The sequence below is a fragment of the Fusarium phalaenopsidis genome, assembly GCF_050370095.1.
Source record: "Fusarium phalaenopsidis strain FUZ10S chromosome Unknown contig_32292, whole genome shotgun sequence".
In the NCBI taxonomy this organism is placed as follows: domain Eukaryota; kingdom Fungi; phylum Ascomycota; class Sordariomycetes; order Hypocreales; family Nectriaceae; genus Fusarium; species Fusarium phalaenopsidis.
The window spans coordinates 4,240,322-4,266,805 of record NW_028145410.1 but is presented as its reverse complement, the minus strand read 5'-3'; the positions used below and the strand labels follow the sequence as shown (position 1 = coordinate 4,266,805).

The window sequence follows — 26,484 nt, the reverse complement described above, 5'->3', positions numbered from 1 at the left end:
CTTGTTCAGATCACGGAAGGCGTCTGACCCACGGGATAAACTATACGCCTATTTTGGGCTCGGGACTAATATGCCAGCAAACTATTCCTTGTCACATGAGCAAGTCTTCAAACTTACAACGCGTTCGCTCATTGAAGAGTCCGGAACTCTTCAGAGTTTGTTGAGAACTACTGAAGAGAGGAGATCTCCCACCCTGCCGACATGGGTTCCGGACTGGTGTGCCGACTTCAACGAGAGGGAGTTCAACCGTGACATGGCGTGGTTTCAACTTGCTAGCTCTTATAGCGCCGCGGGTTATATCAAGGTCACAACTAGGGGTGTCGCTGTCTGATGACATCTTAGACCTCAAAGGAGTCATTTTGGATCAGATTTTATCCGTGGGGTGCATTTTTAGAAACTCCACAGAGCATTAAGCAAACAATTTCCGAGTGGCAAGATAAACCAACTAGCGAGTCCAACTAGCGAGTACCCTCAGGGAGGGACATACAGGGAAGCCTCCTGGCGTACACTCGCAGGCGACATATATCGCGACCATGGCACTTATAGAAGGTTTACCTCAAGTGATGACGCAGAGAAGATTGAGACGAATTGGATCAAGCAAAACCCGAGGTGGATTAGTGTCGAAGCATTTAAGAGGAGAGGCTTTACTACGGACACAGGGCTAATTGGGATTGGAAATCGAGACATCCGAGTTGGAGATTTCATTTCTGTTCTAGGAGGAGGGAACATGCCCTTCATACTGCGTCAGGTCGAGAGCCATGGAGGAGAAGTTGCATATCAGTATTTTGGACAAGCGTACGTCCACGGAATCATGGATGGAGAAATAATGGGCGAGGGCCGAGACTTGGACTGGATAAGACTTGTTTAAGGACATAATTGCGGGTAGACTCGGAGTCCTATGGCTAATTACAGCAGAATGATTGTTCTTTTCATCTGGCCTGCTCAATCCACTTATGCAATCCAGTTCCAGATCTTCTGCCAAATGTTCTTCGGCTTGTCATCCTCCCATATCTCGTCCAGAGCATCAATCTCCGCCTTTCCGGTAAAAAGATCCCGCTCCTGAGGCGACAGCCATTTTGTGCGGCGGGCTACCTTCCATCCCATGAAGAGCACGACAAAAATGGGGATTCCGATGTACGCCGTGACAAAGTTGTACACGTTCCAGTTTCCGGGAAAGAATACTGCAAAGCCGTTGAAGAAGATAATTATGAGGAAGAAGACCAGCGCAATAATGGCTCCGTAGGGTTGGAACGGGGCTCGATGGACAAGAGTCTTGCGCGAGATGTTGTTTGCTTTCAAACCGCCGTAGAAATGGAGATAGGCGACGCAAATCGAGGACCAGGTGATGAGTGTGCACATTGTAATGAGACTTTGGAACCAGAGGAAGATCTGATTAGGCCCGCTCGAGACGGAAAGGTAAGTGAGGAGGCTGAAGATGGCCGTGGCAGCGACACAGTAGATAGGGTTTCCCGAGTCGGTGGTCTTGAGTAGGAACTTGGGGGCATGTCCATTTGATGCGAGAGCAAGGAGATATCGTGAGCCAGTGTAGAGGAATGCGTTGCCAGAGGATAAAGCCGACGAGAGAATCACGGCGTTAATGATGGATGGGAGGACGGGGATGCTGGCCCGCTTAATGGCGATCACCCAAGGCGATGCGGCAGCTGTGTGAACTCCAGCAGCTTGCTGGGAAAGCAGATCTGGATCATTGTAGGGAACAAGGACGCCAATGGCCAGAGAGCCCAGCGATTAGAAGAAGAGAATGCGCCAGAAGATGCGTCGAGCAGCCTTGGGAAGGTTGCGCTTGGGATTCTGGGATTCTCCAGAAGCGACGGCGACAATCTCGACACCAGCATACGAGAAAGCGGCGTTGACAAGAACCGAGAAGAAGCCCAAGAATCGGCCGGTGTCTCCGGTAGTCATATATTCCCTCATGGCCCCGGGATTGTTCCAGTACGTGAAACCCAGACGGTCGCCTTGTGGACCGCCGCCCAGATCCAAGATAAAGGCCAGGATGAGGAGTCCGACCATGGTTATGATCTTGACAGACGCAAAGATGAACTCGGCTTCTCCGTAGACCCCAACACCAAAGACATTGAGGAAGACGATGAGGATTATGAAGATCGAGATCCAGACGGCGACGTTGACAGATTCGGTCCAGTAGCCGACGAGGATTGCAGCGGCGGAGATTTCGGCGGGGACAGCTATGGCACAGAAATACCAGTTCTTGGAAAGAGTTAGCATAGAATCCGGGATCTCGAGGGGTGGCACGAGTCAGTGATCGACATACGTTCCAGCCAACGGCAAAACCCAACGCTGGATCAACAAAACGGACACAAAACTGAGGAATAGCACCGGGAAGAGAAATCCAGACAGCCATCTCGGCAAGGACCTGCATGAGCATTCATATCGCGACACCAGTGATGGAGTATCCGAGGAAGATGGATAAGGGGCCGGCGCGTGTGAGGGCACTTCCGATACCGAGGAAGAGCCCGGTGCCAATGGTACCACCAAGGGCAATGAACTGAATATGACGGGATTTGAGTCTGTGAAGACGTGTTAGTGAAGCTCACACGTTCAAAAAGGCGGCTTTTTACTGTCTGGCAACTCCAATAGGGGTTGCTTCACCAGTTGACGCTTCCACATCTTTTAGGCCATGTTGACTGTCTTGCTTTTCGGAGGTTCGAGGGGGATCCATGTTAAGCCAGATTAAATGCCTTGAGAGATGCAGATTCCAGGATGGGGAGATGCTATGGAACAGATTATGCTGAGTGGCATCTAGCCATTATATACCTGCATCATAGTAACCACTACCCCAGATTCGTCTGCACACTCTACTGGGCAGGGAACTACCCCAGTTAGATATATTCCAGCACAGAGTAAGGGGAAATCTAGGTTTGTTCGCAGAGTGTACAAACTGCGCCTTCTACGAACAAGGTTATCACTAAGACCAAGCTAGGGATACCGTGGTTGAACAACCCTGCCATAGCCTTATCTACGAGATAGGAATACGATAAATCGGCATGTTATGAGAAGGCGCCTCTTGATAGGAGAAGGCGTCTACGTTGATGGGATGATGATATGCTGGCAGGGGAGCAGATGATAGGGAATAGAACCGCGCCCTCGGTATCAAGAAGGCGTACAATGGAGCATTTGCGGATGAGCGGATGAACAGGCTAATTTATAGTACCTGGTAGCTAAGCTTGACAATGACTCGGGGGTCTGACCAACACGTAACCCCTTTGACTCTGTTTGTCAATGGGATATTTGCGCCCTCTTCACAAGGGTTGATACTGGTGCTGGGAGATACCACGTTTCAACGTGGGTGTCTTTTGTGGAGAAAAGTTGACCTCACTCTATCACGACAACGTCGTGGATGCTGCCCCTATTTGCGAACTCCGGCCGCTGTGTACGAGTACCCCGGCAGATCCGATAAATCATTGTCCAGAACGTATTGGTAGAATTCCGCAAGACTTCTGCGGCGCGGGAAGTCAGGGAACAGGTTCCAGAAATCGACGTATCCCAGATAGTCGGCGTATTCCGGCGTGTTGTCCCCACGGATGCACCACGATATGCGATACTGCCCCATGTTGTAGTTGGCAATATCCATGATGTTGTCCAGGTGCGTCACGGGCTTGGGGCTTGCGTCCAGTCTCTGCCGCGTTTTTTTGATGACCTGGTTGATTTCGGCCTCTGAGATCTAGATGTAACTGTTAGCTGCCCACGATTCTCCCTTTCGACCCTCAGAATACTGCTTACATAGTCCTTGGCGGGAGTCTCTCCGCTTGCCTTTGCCATGGTGTCCCACATATCATTCATGCTGAGAGCCTCGGTGTACGCAAACACCCGCTTGTTCAGTATCCGAGGATCCGACACGATCTGAGCGACGTATTTGCCAATATCAGCCAAGTCAATGAGGCCAAACTTCTGGTTCCCATCCCCGACGATACAGTGGTCGATGTAGATCATGTTTGCGTCGTCAGACCGACCGGAAGGGACCTTGGGGACAAAGACCTGGAAGAAGCAGCCGACATCGATGATGGTGTAGGGGAGACGGGCTCGTTGGATGACGCCGAGAATTTCGAGTTTCTAATAGACATTTAGTTAAAACCTTTTGCTGCCATGGGTAGAGAATGACGTGCCTTGTCCTTGATGTCAATAACACCCCTTGGTGCCGGGCCAACCCACTCAGACGGCACAAATCGCTTGACACCAGCCTCCTTTGCAGCGTCGATCCATGGGATTTGCTGATCCAAGTGTTCCCACGTGATGCAGGAAATGACGACATCAATCGGCTTTAGAATCTCGACGAGGGCGCTAGAGGGGCTGTTTAGATCGTAGGCGACAATGTGAACGCCTTTGGCGGCAAATTGTTGGTTGGTAGAGCTGTCGACCGACGTGGCTCGTGTGAGGGAGGTCACTGACCGTTTTTAAGTAAGTTAACGGCTTCCAGTTAGTGCCGGCGGCTTGGCGACGTACAAAGTTTGTTGGCGAGGAGAGCAGGCCTTCCACCACGGACGAACCTGTTTTACCTGTGGCGCCTATTACACCGACTGTGATTGGCCCAGCCATTTTCAGGAGTCTAATAGGATGGTAATATCGAGGTGAGGGAACGTTGAAAGGTAAATGTGATAGAGCATGGCTGCCGCGAGACCTTGAAATACCCAACCGCGCGTCTGAGACCCATCCAGGTATCGACGAATGCGGATGGCTCAGGATGAGTTATAATGAGGAAGCGGCTTGCAATTCCTAAACTTTAAAGTTAAAACAAGGAAATAGGCATGGCTAATAGCTATCGCCCCAGTCTTGCTTTTCCTTTCCCACTCCCCTATTCATCAATGTGGAAGAAATTTTCTGTTTAGATCTAATCTACCGTTTATAATGGTGAAGCCATCCGTCATGGTCAAGGCAACTTAGACGGTCGTGAATGCAAACCCCCAAAGACGTGAGTCGTTTGACGTGCCTTACTAGCTTGGCCCCCTCGGTCACTTCATTTGCATCTCGGTGCCGAACAACGTCATCAGGATATATCCACCCTTGACCGAATTCTTCTCCAACGTCATTCCAATTTCACGCCTTCTCAATGCTCCCTCCATCATCCTCTATTACTATCTGACTTTGACCGACCATCTCTCTATCTAACCTGCTTCTGGCCGACGATATCTAGGCTATTTAGAGCCAACACTTTCCTCCCTCAGGGCAATTTATGATGATGTTGTCAAGTTAAGGCTTTTGGCGGTTCAGCTGATGGCAAATTTGGCATGCCTACTCGATTTCACCTCAGCGGGAGATTCATTGCTTTGGCCCTAGGAAGGCTCCATTGAGAGCGCCTGACGCGATCCTCTGTTGACCGCTCAACACATTCGTTTTACATGTTGCTTTGCCGCCATTGGCCATGTTGTGTGTGATGGTAGAGGCTTTCTCTTACTATATTAATATTTAACCTTTACCACAATTTAATGTCCAGCACAGAAATGATACGTGTGAAACCCAACAATTACTACCTACCTATGCTAATGGCAAAAGTAGAGAATACCTTCATACACCTACCGAGGCAACTTTACACCAGAGCTTTGGGCACGTGACAGGCGCGTGGTCAGATCATAACAGTCCGAGCACATCAGCGATACTAACCGCTTATCATCAGCTAGCTTAGCCGAGAACTGCCGTCATCCACATTTCAAATAACGCAATCTTTAGCAGCTACTAAACCACAAAGCTATAAAGGCAGACGAGTTCGGTCTATAGCATGGGGTTCAGCTTCGCCAGTCAAATCACTCAAGAATCTTAACACCGGCCATAGTAGGTTGTTCGACCAAACATTGGTTATTACCTGAAAGAACATGGCTAACGGAGTGAAATAGTCAAATTCAAGCAAATATTCGTATTTCAACATGTTGCGAACTCAACTTAGCCCACTGGCGAGAGCCTGCGCCAAGAGCCTGAGTGCCAGCCGTCGTCGATTCTCAACCTCCCCAAGCTGGCTCCAATCACTCCCGGTCCAAATCTCGGGCCAAGGAAGCGGCACAATCCAGTCCATCTCTGTCAAAGACAAACCATACACCTTTTCGGCAGACACGTATACCGTCATTGGTGGTACGGACTCGCACCCTTCACCAGTCGCTTACGCCCTCGCCAGCCTGACGTCTTGCAACCAGGTGACGGGCTCGTTGGTTGCAAAGGACCACGGCATCAAGCTCGGAAAGTGGCATGTGGCAGCCAATGGCCAACTCCCTACTGCGGTTCTGGTTGGAGGTCAGCAGGGGAACCCCAACTGGGAGAGCGTGGTTCTTACTGTGCGGGTGCAGAGTGATGCCAAGGATGATGCCGAGTTTCAGCATTTTGTGTCCGAGGTTGAGCGCCGATGTCCCATCACACAGCTATTTAAGCTCAGTGGTGTGCAATACAGCAGCGAGTGGGTGAATGAAGCCCTGTAATAGTATCAATAGGTACTAAGAAGTGGGCGAGATTGATTGAAGTGCGGGAGCCCTTGTTAGAACGTAGGGCGGTCCTTGTGAATGACCTTACTCTGCTTATTTCCTTGCGTTGTTCGTGGTGAAGCTATCGTTACTGCCAACTGTGTCTTCGGATAGCCAGACAACCCAACAAAAATAGAATCCGCCACGAGTTTCCTTTAGTAACGCTTCATTCATTACGAGTGTATGGCACGCGTATTCCCCGTACAGCGGCGCAGAGTTAGATGTTACACACACAGACAGTGGAAGTGCCATGTCACTAAGAGAGCCTGTTTGGGATCACTTGGACCGCGATAGTGGGTTCATGCATCTTGACATATCTAGCCAAACGCATACTGCCGCAGAAACTGTTGGGATTTTCTAGTCGATATGAAATATCAATATTTCAGACAAATGGTGCACAGATACAGCTAAGTAGCTGTATTCGAGGCGTATCAAACAAATGCAGTATGTAGAAGTACAATACATGTAATATAAGACTCGCAGGAGAAAGATAAGTTTTATCCATACAATGACTCGACTTCTAAGCCCATCTTTCCCAGTTTCCAAGTCACACCCTCACGCTCACACCTTAACCCGTGGTGCATTCCCCTGCTTCCTCCTTTTAACCTCTCTCGCAACGGCCAAAAACCCAGTCCCAAGGGTCAATCAGACCCCAGCAAAGGCTTGCGCACCTATATATCTACCGTCCATCGTGGATATAAGTGTACCCGCGATAGGAGTGCCAGTCAAGACAGCAAAGCTCACGATGGTAAAGATCATACCGATTCTAGTACCCTGCTTGCTTGGGTCGGTAGTCAAAGACGCCAACGCCGAGGGGAACATGGCCTGAATGCCTCCCAAGGCAGAGCCACTAACAGCAGCCCAAACATATAGTCCAGCTTGCGAGTTGACAGCTATCCAGCACCATATGAGCAAAGCTCCGAGCCCAGCCGTGGGTACAAATACAGTCAAGGCTCCAATCCGATCGCCAAAGTAGTTGGGCACTAGGCGGCCGAGAATGCCGACTCCACTCATAACCATGATAACGTCAAGGGACTTGGAGTAAGACATGCCCTGAATATCGCGAGCATATGCGGCAATGAAAAAGAAGGCGAAGTATACTCCCCAAAAGCACTGAGAGCTGATGTTAGCGATTAGTAGACAAGAGACGGGGAAGCGTACTATGAATGTACTTAGGGTATAATATGCATACTTTAGCTCTTTAAACGCAGACCATTCAACGAGTCGTCCACTCTTCCGTGGTGGAATTCTGGGTTTCAGAGACAACAGGGAGATAACGAAACACCCTGCCTAAATTAAACCAATAATCCAAAGCGTCCAGCTGAATCCTACACGCGGAAGCAGCCCCCGTACAATGCCCGGGAAGACTAGACCCCCCGTTACGCTCCCGCAAGCTGTCAGACCTATTGCAATCGATCTATACTTCTGAAAGTAGGTCGAAATGATAGCAATAGCAGGACAGAAGAGACACCCGTTGCCCAGACCCACGCATACACCCTGGGCGAGGAACACCTGCCAATATTGCGAGCAAGCCGAAGTCACCAAAGTTCCGAGAACAACAAGGATGGAGCCCAGTATAGTGATGGGGAGGAAGAAGCCGGCGTCGGTAAGGCGGCCAGTAAATGTGCCAATGAAGAAGAGGAAAAAGACTTCGATAGAGCCGATCCACGCAATGTCAGATGGTGGCCGTTGAAGGGCTTGCACGTAGTAGCTTTGGAAAACTCCAAAGGAATTAATCACGCCCCTGATTTCGTTAGTTATTACTGCCATTCAGGAAGCGAGAAGGCGGCATATCAAGTGTTCATGACGACCAGGTGCGTACCGAGAACTGCAACCTCAAATCAGCGATTGTTCCCTGAATGAGGAGTCTGGGAGTTTCTTACCGCACATCCATGCCCTAAAACCTCCATCTGGGGCAGGACCAGGCGTGATGCTTGTCCTTGAAGTGATGCGGCTTAGCACCCTGCTGGCCAACCCTGGCTCGGTTTCCTCCTGTGGCACAGAGTGTTCGGTAGATGCCACATTCGTCTGAGATGACTGGCTACTGGGCAATACCAACGCCTCGGTCGCTTGTCCCTTTTTGTTGCTTTCTTTTTCATTGTGTGAATCCTTTTCTGGTGCGTTCGGTAGCCAAGGTCGAGGGGCTGGCAGCGGACTAGGCAGTTTTTCAGGCATCGTATTCGCCGGGTCGTGAGCTAAAGAGAAACTTTAATCGAATCTGAACCTAGCTGAGAGGTTTAATTGTCGTTGTTCTTTAACAGCTTGTCTTGAGTGTTGTCATTGATTACAGAGATCTGTAAGCTTGCTCACGAGGGTACCGGCGCTCGGGAGAATTGACTAAAACACAACACAAGGGCAGTAAAGGAAAGGGGGGGAATCGCAAAGAAGAGAATAAAATTTTGATGAAGGATTCGATGTCTTGGTTATCCCGCCTTTCCTCTGTTTTGTCCATTTTGCCCTTTCGCTTGTCTGTTTCGCCTTTTCTCTCATCTATTTCGCCCTTTGCTAGTATCAATGTGGGGACAGCTAGAAGACGCTAACAGTTCAATTGAAATCACCCAGCACACACTTGAATAGCCGTAGAGGAACATATTCGCCCTAGTTCACCTCAGAATAATGCCCATTAAGCTCACAGCTGAAGCTGGGGGGCGCCTTTGCTTCAGCAATCAGGACTATCCATATAAAGCAGGGGAAATGCCATGTCAATGGCACAGGGGCTAACTCTTTGTACCTAGACCCTCACCCCGAAACCTCGCGAACCTTGAACAAAATCATTTGATTTGATCCCACAGCGTCCTTGTCTCGCATTTTAGCAGCGGTCTCCAGCCCTGCCACAGGGACACGATACTCAAGCGGCTGTCTAGTTGGCTTCTCCTTGGTTGCATCAGGGTGCGGGTAGTGGTAAGGCAAATATTCGGGCATCAGCCCCAACTGAGCCAGTACAGTACCTTGGTCCCATATGATGTGTTCGTGATACAGCCGATCTCCGCGAATGTTGACGACCGCGGTGAATGGGATCTCGAGCTTGCGTCCGGTAGGGCCAAGGCCGGGAAGACTAAGCATAGTGTCAGAATCACCAACACAAGCAACTATAAGGAACTTACAGCCAGTCTATACGGGTCTCATGTGTACATTTAAAGATAAACTCATCAATAACCCGATCAATGCCCACTGAGCGGCTGATTAACTCGTTGGATGTGTCTGCTGGATTCTGGAAAATAAAATGATCCCGGTAGAAGGCCGTTAGTCGCTCTCTACCAATTCCACCCGTCATCTAAAGGTATCAGCGGCGCTTTCAGAGGAAAAGAATCAAGTTCTTCAAAGCTCACCGTTGGCATGTGATTTACGTAGGGCTCCTGGACCATTGTCCCCATGGTGCACTCTACAGACCGGTTGTCAAATTCGTAATATGTATGCTCATCCCATATAGCTTCGAGATCAAAATAGGGTCCCTTCATGAGTTGTTTCAAGAAGGAAAGATTCCTGGTATGGGAGATAGACTCGGACGCGTAGCTGAATTCTTCCTGGAACGGGGTTGCGAATAGGAGGGACTTGACGCTAGGGTAGTCGTACACGGTCAAGTCCTTGGCACGCTGCAAAAGCGTCGAGGCTTTGCCAGCAAGATGGTGGATTTGAGGGATTGAGGCTGGCGCCAACATCGACTGGCCATGGTGTAAATTGCTGTAGACCGAGGCACCAATAATCTCTGGGAATAGTTGAAGCTGGGGTGCAACTCGGTTCCAAAGTTCCGGGTTGTAGGCTATCCATTGTTAGCATTGGTACACTACTAGCGGTTCCAAGATGGTAGCAGTTTGAGACTTGCCAATTAGGCCGACCACATCCCGTATATCAACCGTCTTGCATGATCGTAACTCCTCTAGAGCCCATCTGATGGCGTCATCAGGCCTAGCTAGTGCTGTCTTGGTGATCTCGACCACCGTATAGCCTTCCTCTGCCCACTTCATCAGAGGTGACGGCACGCCGTTCTCGATGGCCAGGGCAGAGGAGCCGGCTGCACCAGTGTCAGATACTAGAAGAATGAGCCCAGGGCCCACACCCCTCCTGGAGAGTGGCTGCAAGATTGTGAGACCTGGCGCAAACCGCTTAAGTCGAGTTTCGGGTAGGAACGGAAGAACTGCGTATTTGCTATCCATTTTCAGGGTGGGCATTGCGATGGGGCTTTGTGGCTGATTGCCTCTATACCTCTTTAGCACTGACATTGACACGAAAAGGGCTTAAATGCAGTTAATGCCAACCATGGCTATCCGTCGTCTTGGGTCAGTAACTGAGAACAAGGTTTATTTTGGCAGGCCCGAGGTTTGAGACGGATCTGTAAACCGGCGCCACCGGGGTGGGGTTTTACAGTAGGAAAGTCGGAACGGAACTATGCATCTGCATGAGTTGATTACGTCTTATCAATCAAACCCGAATAGATGGGTTTCGTCAGCGCCGGAACTCCATGCGGAACCTCCGATTGGGTATCCGGAAGGTTTTGTCAAGGATACAGAACTGCCGATGGTTGATTTTAAGTGACTTATCGGCAGCTTTGCAATCCGTCGAGCAGCACAAAGGATCGAGACGTATCCCGTTTCGGTGTCTCCAGAGTAGTTGAACCCCTAACGCGAAAAGAGCCATGCCTACCATCACTGTTCCGGGCGTTGGTGGTTGTCAAATCAGAGGTTTGTGTCTCCATCATGATCTGGAATCTTCACAGCTGACCAGTCGCCTCACAGTGCCAACGGGCCTCTTTATCGGCAATGCATTCGTTTCAGCCCACGAAAACGCCGTCGTGGACATCGAAAACCCGTTCAACGGCCAAAAGCTGGGCTCCATCTCCGCCGCTCAAGCTATTGACGTCGATAGAGCCGTCTCGTCAGCCAGCAGGGCATTCAACGAGTCATGGCGCTCATCAACACCTCAACAGCGCCGAAATATGTTGAACCGACTTGCGGAGCTTATCGAACGGGACGTCGATGTTCTCGCTTCCCTTGAGGCGGTCGACGCAGGAATCCTCTATCGAGACTCTAGTAACATGTTTGTTCCGCAGGCTGCCGAGACATGTCGCTATTATGCGGGCTGGGCGGATAAGATGGATGGTCAATCTTTAGATATTGCTGACGGTATGGCTTATACTCGGCGCGAGCCTTATGGTGTCTGCGCTGCTATCGTGCCTTGGAACTCGCCTTTGTAAGTAAATATGCCGGGTTTACGACTTGACTGTCTAATTATACCTACCTATCTAGGATGATCACACTCTGGAAACTCGCACCAGCCATCGCCGCCGGCAACGTCCTCATCATAAAAACGCCTGAGAACTCGCCACTTTACGGACAGCGACTTGCAGAGCTCATTGTGGAGGCAGGATTTCCTCCCGGTGTCATCAACATTCTCTGTGGCATAGGTTCAGTGGCAGGCCAGGCTCTGGCCGACCATCGAGAGGTTCGGAAGATCTCCTTCACTGGAAGCGCGGCGGTCGGCCGCCAGCTCTTGGCTACCTCGTCAAAGACAAACCTCAAGAAAGTAAGCCTTGAGTTGGGTGGGAAGGGACCAAGCATTGTATTTGCTGATGCAGACTGGGAAAATGCCTTGTCTTGGACTACGGCTGGCATTACTGTGAACAACGGCCAGATATGTGCGGCCGGGAGCCGTATCTACGTGCAGGATACAATCTACGATCGCTTCGCGCGCGAATTCTCGCAACGCTCCAAGGATGCCATCGCGGGGGACCCATTGCTGTCTGATACTACCAAGGGCCCTCTCATCAACAAGGTACAAAAGGAACGGGTTATGGAATACATCCGAAAGGGCCGTGGAGAGAAGGCCAAGTTGATTCATGGGGGGGATGATTCCGAACTACCAAGCAACGGGCACTTCGTGCCTAACACTGCCTTCTCCGATGTTGATCCTACCGCCTCAATCATACAGGAGGAGATCTTCGGCCCGGTAGCTTGCATCGCTCGCTTCAGCACGGAGGAAGAGGCTATCAAGCTGGCTAATGGAACATCATACGGTCTCGCGTCAGCTGTCTTCACAGATAATGTCAACAGGGCCATACGCGTCGGCGAGTCTCTTGAGAGTGGACAGGTGACGGTCAACATGTGGGGTACTGTCAATGTGAACACGCCCTTTGGCGGCGTTAAGGAAAGCGGGTTTGGTCGGGACCTAGGCCGGGATGCTCTGGATGAGTGGACTCATGTCAAATGTATCAAGTTTCAAGTTTCCAAACTGTAGGTGTCGCGAACTAGTCTGAATGGTAACTGAGAGTTATGTCGATCAAGCTTGCCGTGTCTCATAGCGTTCAGCCAAATCATAACGCTTTGATTCATCAGAACCTTGTTTGTTCTTTCGCTGTGGTGATAAATCTCAGTATGCAGGAATACATGTTGAAAATGCCGAACTGAGTTGCATTAGGCGCCCGCCCATGCTTCTCTGTGAGTGCGGTTATCTCTTCTCCAAGGGACTTGAACAGTCGTAGTAAGATACATACTGTAAGTTTTGGAGTAGTTTGAGAAGGTACAGATAAAGAACCCCCGGTTCCGACTTTAGGAATGAAAACGATAAGGAGGGTGGCGAGCCAATGGTTTGAGGCGGAACCCGCGGAACACGGCTCGTCGCAAGATAAGAAAATGATGATTATGCATTGGCCTCAACACCCTGTTCAGGGTTCCCCGGATTACCATGATTCGGCTGAGACTATTTAGTCTCTCGCAGCCACCTATGGGAGGATACTGAAAAGTAAACACCAAATCTCATATTTGAATCACACTCACAACAACCTTGCTGTCGTACAATCATGACGGACACTACCGATATCAAAAAGGTCACTTCTGTTGACAGGGTGACTGTTGACCGCACAGTCACCAACTCGGACGCAACGCGCCTGGAACAACTTGGCATAAACAGCCAGCTCGAAAGATCATTCTCCTTGCCATCTTTGATCGGGCTCTGCCTCTGTCTGATGGCCACATGGGAGGCGAGCACGGCAGTCCTGGCCCAGGCCTTGCTGAGCGGCGGCGCTCCTTGTCTCTTTTACAACTTGTGCGTAACCCTTCCTCTTTGGCCGTCTGTAACCAACTAGAGCTGACATCTTGTTTGCCAACAGCCTCCTCAGTTTCCTTTGCAGTCTTGCCATAGGAGCCTCCCTAGCCGAGATCGCGTCCATTTATCCCACCGCGGGAGGTGAGCCTTATCATTCCACGTCGCTTTCCATCGTTGACGGTGTGGACAGGACAGTACCATTGGGTCACGGCTTTGTTTCCTGCATGGGGTAGAAAACACATCGGTTGGGTCACGGGGTGGATTTCAATCGGCGGCCAGATCGTCTTTACGGCGTCGGCAGCCATGGCTAGCGGCCTAATGGTCCAGGGGCTTATCGTCCTTAACAATGACGACTATACTGGCACCAGATGGCAAGGTATGCTCTTATACTGGGCCTTCTTGGCTTACGCCACCGCGATGAACATATGGGGTCATCGAAGTTTGCCGTCAGCAAACTTGATATCAGGTCGGGCTCCAAACAACTTACCATGTATGTCAAGTCGTGAAGCTAATACCAGATTCAGCTGCACTTCACGTGGTTGGCTTCGTGGCTGCGTTCGTTGTGCTCGCCGCCATGGCAGATAAAAACTCAGCGCGTTCCGTCTTCGTCCAAGTCCAAAACTCAACCGGCTGGTCCAGTGACGGGGTGGCCTGGATGGTGGGACTTCTCAGCACCGTTTACCCATTCCTTGGATATGATGCTGCCTGCCATTTGGCCGAGGAGATACCTCATGCCGCTAGAAATGTCCCTCTTGCAATCATGGGCAGTATTGGCCTCAACGGCTTGATGGGCCTTGCGTTTGCCACCATGATTTTATTCTCGACAGGACCGTTGGAAAGCATTCTCACAACCCGGACGGGATTTCCCTATATCCAAATTTTCCTCCATGTCACCAAGTCCCACGTCGCGGCAACGATTCTGCCCTTGATCGTCATCGCTATCGCCATGGCTGCAACGGTTGCCGGCATCACATCAACGTCGCGGACGTTGATGGCATTTGCCCGGGACAGTGCTACCCCCTTCTCGGGATTCCTGAGCAAGGTAGACCAACGTGAAGCAATCCCGACACGAGCCATATGGACCATCGTAGCCCTACAGATGTCGTTGGGCTTTATCTATCTGGCCAGCTCAACAGCCTTCAATGCCGTTCTCTCCATGGCTATCATTGGCATGTACCTATCATATCTCTTTCCCGTCGTCGCCATGCTTCTCGGAGGCCGGAGCGGTCTTAAGGCTTCGGACTATGGGTCTTTTCGACTTGGGAAAAGCCTTGGGATCTTGCTTAACGTGGTGAGCGTCTGCTGGATGACGGTATGTGTTTTGTTCAGCGCGTTCCCGACCGTCATGCCGGTTACCCCCACTAACATGAACTACTCGTCTGTGGTCATAATGGGATGGCTCCTCTTTGGCTTAGCCTACTATGTAATCTCTGGACGCCACAAGTTTCAGATGCCCGTCGTTGGGACTGGAGTTGTGATTGGGATCCCTCTCGCCTTGGACGTTGGCGCCTGATCCGTAAGACGGGTCTGGCAACGGATGCTACGCGGAGGATGTTGGCTCTAAGGACTGGCCCACGGAAAGACAGAACAGTAAATTGATTGCCTTCATTCCGTCTTCTTCTCAAACGTTTTAGGAACGGATTGACTGAACTGGGCTCGGAACTCGGCTTTCCTGTTCCGACTATCATCCCGCATGACATCTCCACTCGTTCCGCCCACGCTGCTGTAGTCGGGTACCTGCAAGATATAGGTCCTTCCTTCTCTATCTCTGCCCTGTGCTTGACTCCGATACACTCTTTTGACACCTAATATAGCAAAAGAACTGTTTTGAACCATCAACAGATATGCACAACCTGTAAGAGCCTCCCTGTACAGCTTGCTCCGATGGCAGGATCATCCCACCTCAATCAATGACTGACGTGCTCTTCACAAGCGAGAAATATTCGGCCTCGTTTGCCTTCTTCGAGGGTCTTTGGGAGGTATGCATGCGCCCTTGCCCTTTTTGTGGACAGTTTTCTTACATAGTGAGCAGGCTGGTGTTACCCATGTCTTCGTCAACTTGGGTTCGGACCATCCGGCCATCATGGAGGCTCTCGCACACGGAGCCCATTTGAAGGGTGTCAATTTCCCTAAGGTCATCACTTGCCCTCATGAGGTCTGTGCCCCTACGGCTTTGAGCCCAGTGCTCTACGCAAGTCACTAACAAGCGTGTTCAGATGGTCGCAATGTCCATGGCTGACGGATTTGCCCGTGTGACGGGCAAACCTCAGTGTGTCCTGGTCCATGTCGATGTGGGAACACAGATGCTCGGCTGCGCTATGCACAATGCATCTGTTGCAAGATGCCCGGTCCTGGTATTTGCAGGCCTATCTCCATTCACCCTCGAAGGCGAAATGAGAGGTTCCCGTACCGAGTATATCCATTGGCTTCAAGACGCTCCTGATCAGAAACAGATTGTTTCTCAGTTCTGTCGTTTCTCGGGCGAGTTCAAGTCTGGCAAAAACATCAAGCAGGTGCTTAACCGAGCATTGCAGTTTGCTACAAGCGATCCCAAAGGCCCTGCGTATCTCGTTGGTGCTCGAGAAGTGATGGAGGAGGATATCACGCCATACCATCTGGACCAGGATGTGTGGAACGCCGTAGCCCCAGTTGGTCTTCCCCCTGACGCCCCGGAGCTCATTGTCTCTCTCCTGGCCGAAGCGGAGAGCCCGCTTGTCATTGTCGGCTATACTGGCCGTAACCCGGCGACTGTGCCCGTGCTGGTCAAGCTGGCTGAGTCAATTCCTGGTGTTCAGGTCTTGGATGGCCTTGGAAGTGACGTCTGCTTCCCATGGAGTCATCGCGCCTTTTTGGGAGTTGGAATTGGACGTCACGAATCCATCAGGACTGCAGATGTCATCCTCGTCATTGACTGCGACGTTCCATGGATTCCAACCCAGTGCAAGCCTCGTGCGGATGCAAAAATCATTCACCTCGACGTCGACCCCCTCAAACAAAACATGCCTCTTCATTACATACCTGCATTCCGCAGATATCGTGTCGACTCAGAAACAGCTATCAAGCAACTGAACAACTACATTTCGATGCATCCGCACTTCTCCAAACTGACTGAGCTCGAGCCGTATAGAAAGCGTTGGGATCTGCTGGCTGAGTCCCATCGGCAACGCATGGACAAGATTGCAAAGCTTGCCGAAGCACCTTCAGACGGATCCTCGTTACCGAGTACCTCTTACTTGTGCGCTCAACTACGCAGAACGTGCCCCAAGGATACAATCTGGTGCATCGAGGCAGTCACAAACGCCCCGTTTATATATGAGCAACTGCAGGTTGACAACCCAGGCCATCTCTTCAATGGCGGCGGAGGCGGGCTAGGGTGGTCCGGGGGAGCGACACTGGGCGTTAAGCTCGCCTCAGACTGGGTTTCTGGCGGCAAGGGCAAAGGCAAGTTCGTGACACTCATTGTGGGCGACGGCACATACATGTTTGGAGTGCCAGGTACTGTATACTGGATCGCCAGAAGATACGAGCTACCTACTCTCACAATTGTGCTTAGCAACAAAGGTACGTCCAAACACGTGCACTGGTTATCGATGCTGACACCGAAAAGGCTGGAATGCTCCGCGTCACTCAATGTCCCTGGTGCATCCTGACGGATACGGGTCCAAGATCTCGAACGAAGACCTCAACATTTCCTTCTCCCCAACACCCGATTATTCAGGTATAGGAAAGGCAGCTTCTGGGGGTAATGCCTGGGCTGGGGTCGTGTCCTCCATCGAAGACTTGGGTCGTCTACTGCCGGAGGCTGTGGAAAGAGTCCAGAATGGTGTTTCAGCACTCCTTGAGGTTAGGCTGAAGGGGTCCTGGTGAGCGCGGCGAGTAGCCACAGCTCAGCGAGTAAAGTGTCATTATGTAATCATGATTGGTCTTATCTTATCTTATCCTCAACTCTACTTAGTTCGCACTCTCGGGTAGGTAGGTTGTGTCATCTCAAGAAAGCGTCTTTATTACCTCCTTTATTACAATTATTAACTACAAGTAGTTAACCTGGATAGCTTGTAGCATTTTGTTTGGATTTTTCTCAGCCTGAATTGGCTTTTTTGAAGCTGAAATGCGGAAAATTACACCGATCCCAACTCTGCTCGACGCATTGTCTGTTTGTGCCCCCAGCTATCATGCCAAGCCCGGCCACTCTAGTGTTGCAATGGAGAATGCAAGGGTCCCCTCCCTCGGACTTTCGGTGATAGCAAATCCCGGCATCTCCACTTCGGTAGTTCCGATGACGCGTTCCGGAGTTGTGTTACAGCTGTAGTATTTCTGTTGACTTGCTCTGGGGCTTCCGTCCTTTGTCCTTTGCAGCATTCTTTGGCAAGGTGTTCGTTTTGGAGGCCCGGGACCATATTGATGGCCGGACATGGGCCTCCAACATTGAGGGCCACACCTATGAGCTTGGGGGAGCTTGGGTCTATTGGCACCAGCCATTTGCCTGGAGGGACCTTTACAGACATGCGACCTCCAAGTCCATTGATCCATCGTACTGAGGGGGAAGTGGTGGAGATGAATCGGAAAGAGATAACACAGACTACCAAGTTTTCCTGTTTGTGGATACGAGAGCTGATTAAAATTGTTTTTGTACCCATTGGCTCATGTGAAACGTAGACTGACCGAAATCACCACTGGCCTAACCCTGCACCAGCACCACCAACTTGCTTGTGTACCTTATCTTGTAACGCAACTACCACTTTAGTCCAAATCGCCTTTAAAGCTTAGATTTCCCACTTGGTGGGTTCATCTAAGAGACTTTGAACGCGTACGAACGCATTTCGAACTGATGGTCTAGAATATGAGAGTGAATACGTAGTGCTTGTCCGAACCATGTTAGCAGGGGTGATGAAGTATGTTGATACGGACGGTCCACCCATGAGACGGTTTCGGTTTAGTTTCGCCTTCTCTTATCTGTTCCCCGCATTCTAGCGCAGCGGACCTCATCCCGGCTTCCCCCCGGTGCCGATATTAAATGGGGTCCCGCTCTAACGGTTGCCTCATGTCTCCCGACGTTGTCATCCGACTCTTCACTTGCGAGCTATTGTCCCGTCATTCCGAACCTCTGCTTCTCGTCTTTCGATTCCTCTCCGTTAGCGTGCAAGGGTACCATGCCCCAGGCAAAAGAAAACAGAGTTCACAAACGGTCAGGCACCCAGAATGGGGAGCTGGCCAAGCGAAGGGCCCCGTATGCTCTACGGGCCTGTGATGCCTGCAGACGCCGCAAAGGGAAGTGTGATGGACGACAGCCATGCGGCCATTGTTCGGGTAGAGGACAAGACTGTAGCTACAGCAGCAGCTTCGCGCCCGAAGGTTGGCAATCAACAGCGGTTGTCGCTGCGGGCCGGGAGACTGGCAAGTCTGATAACCGACGACACGGCTCGACTGTATCATAGTATGCCACCATGGACGCACATGTGCCACCATCTAACTGACTTAAACCCGCCGTAGCAACCGAGATGCCCTCGTGGAGATGCTATCGACTCTCCAGGAGCAGTTGGACACTCTGGCGTCCCAAGTGCGCCCGCCCACGCAGGTCCAACTTGACTCACCATCACCAACCTTGGCAGCTGATTGTAGCGGTGATGAGAACTTCATCGCTACTCTTATTAATGACGCCAGTGCCGGTCAGGATAGCGTACACCCGGCCAAACAGCAGTCGCGTGGTTCGGCGCAGCACTTCTACGGACCGACAAGTCCAGACTACAGCTTGAACGTAGCCCAGTTGAAACTTCGTCGGAATAGCTTCCCGGCCGCCCCACTCCAGCAACGGCAATTTCAGCTGGCCACCATCGACGAAGGTGCTTCGGATGAGGACGAGGTCGCCGACACCCCCAGCCCTGCTATGCCACCGCGGGTCCTTGACCGCGAGGCCCTCGGGCGATTACTGCAGTTCCGCTCCTTTCTGGATCTCCAAGAAGCAATTCGTCTTTTGCAAGTGTATCAAGAGGTTGTAGGAGACCTTCATCCGCTGATTGACCTCAACGAGGTTATTTCGCTAGCACGGTCCTGCTATGCAGATCCAGAGTCAGTGGTTTGGGATATTTCTGCTAGGAAATCAGGAGCTGCTTCAGACGAGAACCTTGTCATTTTGAACCTGGTTTTGGCCATAGCCCTCCGAGCCGATTCTAATCCAGAGAGTTCTTCCGTCGAAATTCTTGTCCGAAACTGTTTTCAAGATGCCGTCAATGCAAAACTCGGCACAGCTCCCCATAGCATCAGGCATGTCACCATCGTCCTGCTTAATGTATGCTCGCGTACCTACCAGCCCATCTACCCGGTCGTCACCTTACTAACTCAAAGTGCAGGGCATCTATGAATTCTTCCAAGATATGCCACGCTCCGCCTGGCGCATGTGTGGAATTGCTGGCCACATGCTAATGGAGCTGGGGTTTCACAATGGTGAAGTTTCCAAGCACCTTTTGGACTTGAACGCCCAGAGAGAAGAAGCTTGGAACTTGATCAGCTGTATCCTCATTATTGATCGCCAATGGAGCTCTGCAACTGGGCTTCCAACCCATTTCAACAATTCCAGCTTCAGCTCAATTCCAATGTCTTGCGTAAGTCAACTTGTGTCTTATAAGTCACCACGCGCTAATATGTGGCAGATCAAGAACCCTCACGTCAGGGCGATGCAAGCCTTTATCCTTATCAGCGACAAATTTAGCGAGCCTATTGCGCAAGCTGCCAAGGGAGAAGGGTATAGTGATGATGAAGCTTTCGAGCTGATGAGCTTCCAAATCGAGCAGTGGAGGAAGAAGGCTGTTGGGGAGCATATACTCTCTCAGTCTGACAAGTGGCAAACCGAACCGTCGACGAAGCCTCCCACGTGGTCAATTCTTCTAAACCTCAGGGCTGAGTCTGTTCGTAGTTTGCTGCTCAAGCCGTTCTTCTTCTCAGAGACTGATCCTGGGAAAATTACTAAACACATCCGCCCTGCGACGGAACTAGTATTCAAAGTCGTCAATGTTCTCTACACCCTCGATACTACCACTGACATATACCGTAAACAACACCCCAACTATCAACACCTATTGGCGTCCGCGATAGCACTTGCATTTCTACTGGTAGCGCTTATTGAACAACATAGGACTGATTTGCTGCCAAGCCTATCTCCGGACATTCTCGATTCACTGAGTCGCAGTTTCGAAATGGCGGTCACTCTGACGGATAACTACGTGAAGACGTCGAGGGCAGCACGGAGACTATCAAAAAGATTATGCGAGATGAGGGGAATCTTGCTGAACCTGGGCCTCCTCAACAGGTCGAGCTCGGGCGACGGAGCAGGAATTGAGTCTACCCAGAGAAGCACGGCCAGAACCACACAAAAGACGCCCTTCTCCCAAACTACACAGCTCTTTCCATCGTTCACCTCCCCCTTCACCACACGCGACACCAGCGTAGGTCTTGGGACGATGTTCCCTCCTACTTCAGATGTCGAGATGCAGCCGAGGTCAAGTTGGACAGACTCACTCCGGTTTCAGTGGCCCGTTGGGGATACCAGTACTATTTTCTCAGAGGGTATTTTCTAGCGCCACTTTTTCAGGTGTATTCATGGTCGGCGTTGGTCTTATTACTTGCTGTTGACTCATGGGACGTGTTACTTGTCCTGCATTCTCTGTTTATTGAGCCTCTGCTACACCTCTCAGTACCGGATGCGCCCGTGACGAACTCTTCTGGAATCCTTCCCAACGCGAGAACCCTTCAGTGAAAATGCCCAGAGAGTCCAACATTCTCCCAGCCGTCTGATCAATGAGATCTTGGATCCCTTTAGGTCTCGTGTAGAAAGCCGGGACTGGCGGGAAGATGACGGCACCAGCGCGTCGCAGGAATAACATGTTGTCAAGGTGTATGTCGCTGAGAGGAGTCTCCCGAACCGCTAGGATTAGCCTGCGATTTTCCTTGAGACTGACATCGGCAGCTCGGGAAATCAGATCATCGCAGAAGCCGGAGCGTATCGCAGCCAGAGTTTTCATGCTGCATGGCACGATGATCATGCCGTCATGCTGAAAAGACCCAGACGCTATACTAGCTGAGAGATCTTTGGCAGTGTATGTTGTGCTGGCCATCCCGCGGATTTCGACCTCGCTCAGTGACGTTTCATACTTCATTGTAGCCAGAGCCCACTTGCTAATAACGAGGTGAGTCTCAATGTCAAGCTGGCGTAGAATGGACAGGATTCGGATGGCGAATACAGCCCCAGTAGCGCCCGTAATCCCTACCACGATCCTTCGTGGCTTGGCTTGAGTTTCTCGGACCGGATCATGTTGTTGTGTCTGTTCTTCAGACGAGAGACGGCTTGATGATGCACCCAAGCCGTCAAATGGCAATTGTTGACAGATGGGCCCAAATGTGTGGAAGCTGAGCCTGCTTGAAAGAAGGGGTGTTCTTGCGGTGGCAGTAGCTTTGGCTAGACGGAGGCTGAGCATTTTCTGGGGCGAGTTGTAAGGTAAACGGCTAGGGACCAATATCAGGGCCAGGAAGAGATTGTTTTGTAGTGATTGGATGTAGCTATCGATCGGCTGGCCCTGATTCAAGCCGGAAGCGACAAGGATGACTCCTCGTCCGAACCTCGAGTAGCGCTTCCAATGTCATGATAATTATCCTCCGCCCGCTGACTTACAGTTCGCATAATGGCCTGGAGCCTTTCTTTTCCCGCCTAGCCGGCTTGTGAGTGGCCTAATGTCGGCTAACGGATATGGCGGTTGATAAAGCCACCGGAATGAAGTTCCTAGAATAGGGACCGGAATCTCCGCAGCACCATTCCCCCATTCCGCATAACGAGGCCTACTCACCGACTGAAAGCGGGCATGGAATTTCATTTGAGCAAGGTGGCCGGCTACTCTATGCAGGCTTTCTCCCAGGTTACTATGCCAAGTAATCGAATTGGGACAACAAGTTATGGCGCCTGTTGCTTTTGGACGTTGCACGCTACTCCCCTCGAGACGCGCCAAAGCCCGAGCCAGACAAATCTTTGCTCCAGTATCGATCCGTACCAAAAGCGAAGCAGCTTCCTCTCAACCGCGTCACATCGCCGCCCAACTCGACTTTCGAACCTTCATCGATGTCCTGCGCGAGGACGGCGATCTGGCAGAAATCGAACGTGAAGTTGACCCCCATCTTGAAGTGGGCGCAATCGTGCGGCGCGTAAGCGAGGTCAATGGCAAGGCACCGCTATTCAACAATGTCAAGGGTGCCAAGGACGGGTTGTGGAGGATGTTTGGAAATGCGGCAAGCCTACGGGCCCGCGAGGAAGAGAGGTACGGCAGGATTGCTCGATCGTTAGGTCTGCCTGTCGATTCGAGCTGGAAGGCTATTCTGGAGAGGACACAGGAGGGAAAGGCTCGACCCCCTTTGGCCCCGCGGATTCTACCAACTGGGCCATGCAAGCAGAACCAGATCCTTCAAAAAGACATCAGTCTGCACAAGCTCCCAGCACCACTGCTACACCAGAGGGACGGGGGGAAGTACCTACAAACATATGGATTGCATGTGTTACAGACACCGGACGCTTCCTGGACAAACTGGTCCATCTTCCGGGGCATGATCCATGACAGCAGGCGCCTTGTGTGCCTCGTCGGCTCAGGCCAGCACAACTCCATCATTAGGGACAAGTGGCTGGCAGAGGGCAAAACGGAGATGCCGTGGGCGCTCGCCATGGGCGTCCCTCCTGCCGCAAGTCTAGCTGCCGCCTCCCCCATCCCGGAAGGGGTGTCAGAAGGCGAGTATGTCGGAGCACTCGTTGGGCAGCCTCTTGAAATGGTCAAGTGCGAGCTGAGTGACCTCCTTGTCCCCGCAAATAGTGAGATTGTCTTTGAGGGAACGTTTTCTCTCAAAGACAAAGCCTATGAAGGTCCCTTTGAGGACTATCTTGGACTGCACTTCGATCAAGACAAACATTTGCATCCTCTTTTTACAGTCAACGCAATCACATATAGAGATGATGCTATTCTACCAGTTTCAGTGCCGGGAAGAATAACGGATGAATCGGTAAGAAGATACTGTCTCCATGTCTTGAGCCGTCGATTGACATAGCTTGAACTCAGCATACCACTGCATCGCTCGCATCAGAGGAGCTCTTGACGCTTCTCAGGCATCACGATCTTCCCATCATAGATGCCTTCGCACCTCTTGAGTCCATGGCTACCTGGTGTGCGCTCCAAGTGGATGTCGACAAGCTCGCCAAGATGAGAACAAACTCCAAAGACTTCTGCCACAAACTGGGCCGCATTGCTTTCAATGATAAAAGCTGCATGCTTGTCAATCGCATTCTGCTATTCGGTCACGATGTAGACATCGGCAACTTCAAGGATATTATATGGGCCCTGGTTACAAGATGCCGTCCAGGCCAGGATGAGTACTTGTTTGAAGATGTCGCGAGCTTTCCAATGACTCCATACATGTCTCATGGAAGTGGAGACCCCAAGAAGGGAGGAAAGGTGATTTCTGACTGTCTGTTCCCCATGGAGTACGAGGGGAAAAGATCGTTTAGTGGGGTTGACTTTGAAACGAGCTACCCTGAGGATGTCAAGAATAGGGTTAAGTCTGACTGGACCGCGATGGGATTTGAGCCCGTCTAAAAGGGGACGTGTCGGTTAGACATTAGTGCATGAATTTGACAGTTGCGTTCTCATGGTTCCTCAACGTAGATGAGCGTCTCCTAAAGTTACTGAAATGCATTCTTTGGAGCGAAGCGTGTTCGCAGCCGAAACGTGGTAGGGGTTTAATAACGTTATGATATTTTGTTGTGGCATCGCGGCAGCCAAGTTCAGGCTACATACAATACATCTTCCACAAAACAGGGGGCTGGATCGAGTCTCACGCGGACAATAAGGAGAGAAGAACAGTGAAATGAGTATATCACGGTAGACAATGTTAAATAACTTGGTCGTCGGCGCAGAAACGCGTCTACTGCCGTCATTGGATTGTAAGCCCAGTCATATAAACGAGTTCCAGACCACTCGCAACTCCCAGCGGACAAGACAAAATTCACAACTGAGACCGGTTTTGCAGGCGGTTGATCTTGTCGTGCGCCCGGACAAACGCCTTATAATTGGGAAACAGCTCGTTGGGATCCCACTTCTCCCTAATCCTCAGGAATTTGGCTAGGGCAGTATCGCTAAGCACTTTGCACTGAATACAGTTAGAGCCATGAGTTAGGGAGGGCATTCTGGGGAACATACGTTGGCATCGTCATTGTTGACATCGATCTCTGTGATGTACTGGCCCACCGCAACAGGGAATGCACGCTTGTATCGATCACGCATTGGCTGATAGATGCCTGGTTCAAGCTTGGGGTCTGTCCAGCCAGTGATGGTGGAGATGTAAAGATCTTGCGGCAGGCTAAGACAAGCGTCTTCCTCATCAGGTACAATGTCACAGTGGCACATGAATACGGAAGAGGTCCTCGTGGGAAGCTCGAGCATGGCGGGCTTGATAGCTTCCAGGAGCTGTGTATAGTTCCATCTTAGTCAATCGGCAAACCACAGTTCAACAAGGAAAACTCACACGTTCAAGCGGAACCTCGGGATCATTCATGATACTGTTGATCTGCCAGCGGTCATTCTTAGCGTTGCCCAAAAAGCCACGCTTGCGTGCAAAAATCTCATCAAATGTCCTCCTCTGCACAGGCTCAAACTTGAGCAGATGTTCTTGCACTTCAGGGGTCAGCTTGTCATAGGCACTGAGCAATGTTCTAGCCTCCCTCAGTGTATCGCAATAACACTGCAAATTCAGAGTCATGTGCAGTTTCGCGTTTGGTGGGATGGTGTCAGTGGTATAGGCTGGGTCAAATTTCTCGGGATAGTCGATAGTGAGGTTGAGATCGGTGCCGTACTTGGGCGTGTCGCGGCCTCGCTCGATGGCCCACGACATGAGAGTCATGTAGTTGTCGCTGTTGATCTCGAATTTGAGACTTCGCTCCCACATGAGTGAGGCTTTGATCGTCCTTCCCCAGAAGCGGGTGACGAGACCGAAGAAGCCGAGTCCGCTGCCCCGAGCCGCCCAGAACAGGTCCCGGTTCTCAGTGCGGCTGGCAACCACGGTGCGGCCATCGGGAACAACGATTTCGAGCTTGGTGATCCATGTTTGGTTTGTTGCACCCCATCCTCTAACAAACCAACCCTGGCCTCCAGCGAGCAGAAATCCACCGGATCCCACAGTGGGAGCATGGCCGTGAGGGAAGAACCTCTTAACCTCTTGGAGTCTGGCAGCGAGCTCCTCCACACGGCACGACGGCCCAAAGGCGACTTCCTGGGTGATGGGGTCGTAGTCGATCTGCCGGTTTAGGTTGACTGTGTCGATCAAGATGCCACCTTCAATAAGGCCGGGTACGTTGAAGATGTGGCCAGAAGTTCGAATGCCGACCTTGACGCCCAACTCGGTTGCTCTCTTGAAGGCATGCGAAACATCCTGGGGTGTTTCTACAAGATGGATCTCTCTTGGGAATCGAGATGGAGTATCAGCGGTTGGGTTGTTGCGGCGGCATCGCTCGTAGTCAGGCGTTCCACAGACGAGCACCTTGGATGGATACTTTGGCTGGGTGGCGTACCGTGGCTGGTTTGGGCTGGACATGATGGAAGTGATAGGTTAGCTTGGTTTGGGGGGAGTAGTAGTCGGAATCGGTCAAGCCGTGAGAGGATATGATAAGACTTCGGGGACGACGGCTTTCATCCTTTAAACATACATACCTATGTACTAGAATTCCTATTCGTGCGTGCATTAAGTTCTATGGCTCTCTACGAGACCTACGTCTAAGGTTGTCCGCAATACAACATCTCGAAGCCCTGCTCGATGGTCCGAAAGGAATCGATTGGCGGCCTACCATCTCGCCGACTTGTCAAGTCGGAACTTCCACGGCGTGTTCCGACGGGGGAAACAACTATGTGCCGAAACTCGGTCCGCCGCTCGGCAGCGTCCCTCACTCGGCAAC

At 51.2% G+C, this 26,484-nt stretch overlaps 10 protein-coding genes across 10 annotated transcripts; 5 read left to right on the top strand and 5 right to left on the bottom strand.

Moving 5' to 3' along the window:
* Positions 1 to 951: 951 nt before the first annotated feature.
* On the bottom strand, positions 952 to 1,695 carry LRP88_05574 (uncharacterized protein; the record flags this gene model as incomplete). Its single annotated transcript, XM_083242124.1, has 1 exon — positions 952 to 1,695. One exon carries the CDS (start codon positions 1,693 to 1,695, stop codon positions 952 to 954), a length of 744 nt encoding a protein of 247 aa, XP_083103272.1.
* A 51-nt stretch (positions 1,696 to 1,746) lies between these two features.
* On the bottom strand, positions 1,747 to 2,695 carry LRP88_05573 (uncharacterized protein; the record flags this gene model as incomplete). The annotated part of the gene is made up of 4 exons (XM_083242123.1): positions 1,747 to 2,223; positions 2,288 to 2,313; positions 2,416 to 2,543; positions 2,595 to 2,695. 4 exons carry the CDS (start codon positions 2,693 to 2,695, stop codon positions 1,747 to 1,749), a joined length of 732 nt encoding a protein of 243 aa, XP_083103271.1.
* A 687-nt stretch (positions 2,696 to 3,382) lies between these two features.
* LRP88_05572 (uncharacterized protein) lies at positions 3,383 to 4,569 on the bottom strand (the record flags this gene model as incomplete). Its single annotated transcript, XM_083242122.1, has 4 exons — positions 3,383 to 3,697; positions 3,757 to 4,086; positions 4,161 to 4,417; positions 4,521 to 4,569. The coding sequence occupies 4 exons, from the start codon at positions 4,567 to 4,569 to the stop codon at positions 3,383 to 3,385; spliced, it is 951 nt and encodes a 316-aa protein (XP_083103270.1).
* A 1,322-nt stretch (positions 4,570 to 5,891) lies between these two features.
* On the top strand, positions 5,892 to 6,434 carry LRP88_05571 (OsmC family protein; the record flags this gene model as incomplete). The annotated part of the gene is made up of 1 exon (XM_083242121.1): positions 5,892 to 6,434. One exon carries the CDS (start codon positions 5,892 to 5,894, stop codon positions 6,432 to 6,434), a length of 543 nt encoding a protein of 180 aa, XP_083103269.1.
* A 687-nt stretch (positions 6,435 to 7,121) lies between these two features.
* Positions 7,122 to 10,645, bottom strand: LRP88_05570 (uncharacterized protein; the record flags this gene model as incomplete). The annotated part of the gene is made up of 6 exons (XM_083242120.1): positions 7,122 to 7,589; positions 7,971 to 8,220; positions 9,220 to 9,531; positions 9,581 to 9,750; positions 9,806 to 10,198; positions 10,262 to 10,645. 6 exons carry the CDS (start codon positions 10,643 to 10,645, stop codon positions 7,122 to 7,124), a joined length of 1,977 nt encoding a protein of 658 aa, XP_083103268.1.
* A 464-nt stretch (positions 10,646 to 11,109) lies between these two features.
* LRP88_05569 (uncharacterized protein) lies at positions 11,110 to 12,707 on the top strand (the record flags this gene model as incomplete). Its single annotated transcript, XM_083242119.1, has 3 exons — positions 11,110 to 11,155; positions 11,210 to 11,663; positions 11,720 to 12,707. The coding sequence occupies 3 exons, from the start codon at positions 11,110 to 11,112 to the stop codon at positions 12,705 to 12,707; spliced, it is 1,488 nt and encodes a 495-aa protein (XP_083103267.1).
* A 562-nt stretch (positions 12,708 to 13,269) lies between these two features.
* LRP88_05568 (amino acid/polyamine transporter I) lies at positions 13,270 to 15,027 on the top strand (the record flags this gene model as incomplete). The annotated part of the gene is made up of 4 exons (XM_083242118.1): positions 13,270 to 13,514; positions 13,579 to 13,655; positions 13,705 to 13,890; positions 14,039 to 15,027. 4 exons carry the CDS (start codon positions 13,270 to 13,272, stop codon positions 15,025 to 15,027), a joined length of 1,497 nt encoding a protein of 498 aa, XP_083103266.1.
* Positions 15,028 to 15,358: 331 nt separating this feature from the next.
* LRP88_05567 (uncharacterized protein) lies at positions 15,359 to 20,649 on the top strand (the record flags this gene model as incomplete). The annotated part of the gene is made up of 9 exons (XM_083242117.1): positions 15,359 to 15,369; positions 15,448 to 15,493; positions 15,547 to 15,669; positions 15,731 to 17,075; positions 18,882 to 18,948; positions 19,005 to 19,800; positions 19,862 to 20,113; positions 20,162 to 20,416; positions 20,644 to 20,649. The coding sequence occupies 9 exons, from the start codon at positions 15,359 to 15,361 to the stop codon at positions 20,647 to 20,649; spliced, it is 2,901 nt and encodes a 966-aa protein (XP_083103265.1).
* Positions 20,650 to 22,454: 1,805 nt separating this feature from the next.
* LRP88_05566 (putative 3-octaprenyl-4-hydroxybenzoate carboxy-lyase) lies at positions 22,455 to 24,133 on the top strand (the record flags this gene model as incomplete). The annotated part of the gene is made up of 2 exons (XM_083242116.1): positions 22,455 to 23,543; positions 23,600 to 24,133. 2 exons carry the CDS (start codon positions 22,455 to 22,457, stop codon positions 24,131 to 24,133), a joined length of 1,623 nt encoding a protein of 540 aa, XP_083103264.1.
* Positions 24,134 to 24,542: 409 nt separating this feature from the next.
* LRP88_05565 (oxidoreductase, FAD-binding protein) lies at positions 24,543 to 26,126 on the bottom strand (the record flags this gene model as incomplete). The annotated part of the gene is made up of 3 exons (XM_083242115.1): positions 24,543 to 24,686; positions 24,737 to 25,003; positions 25,062 to 26,126. 3 exons carry the CDS (start codon positions 26,124 to 26,126, stop codon positions 24,543 to 24,545), a joined length of 1,476 nt encoding a protein of 491 aa, XP_083103263.1.
* Positions 26,127 to 26,484: the final 358 nt, after the last annotated feature.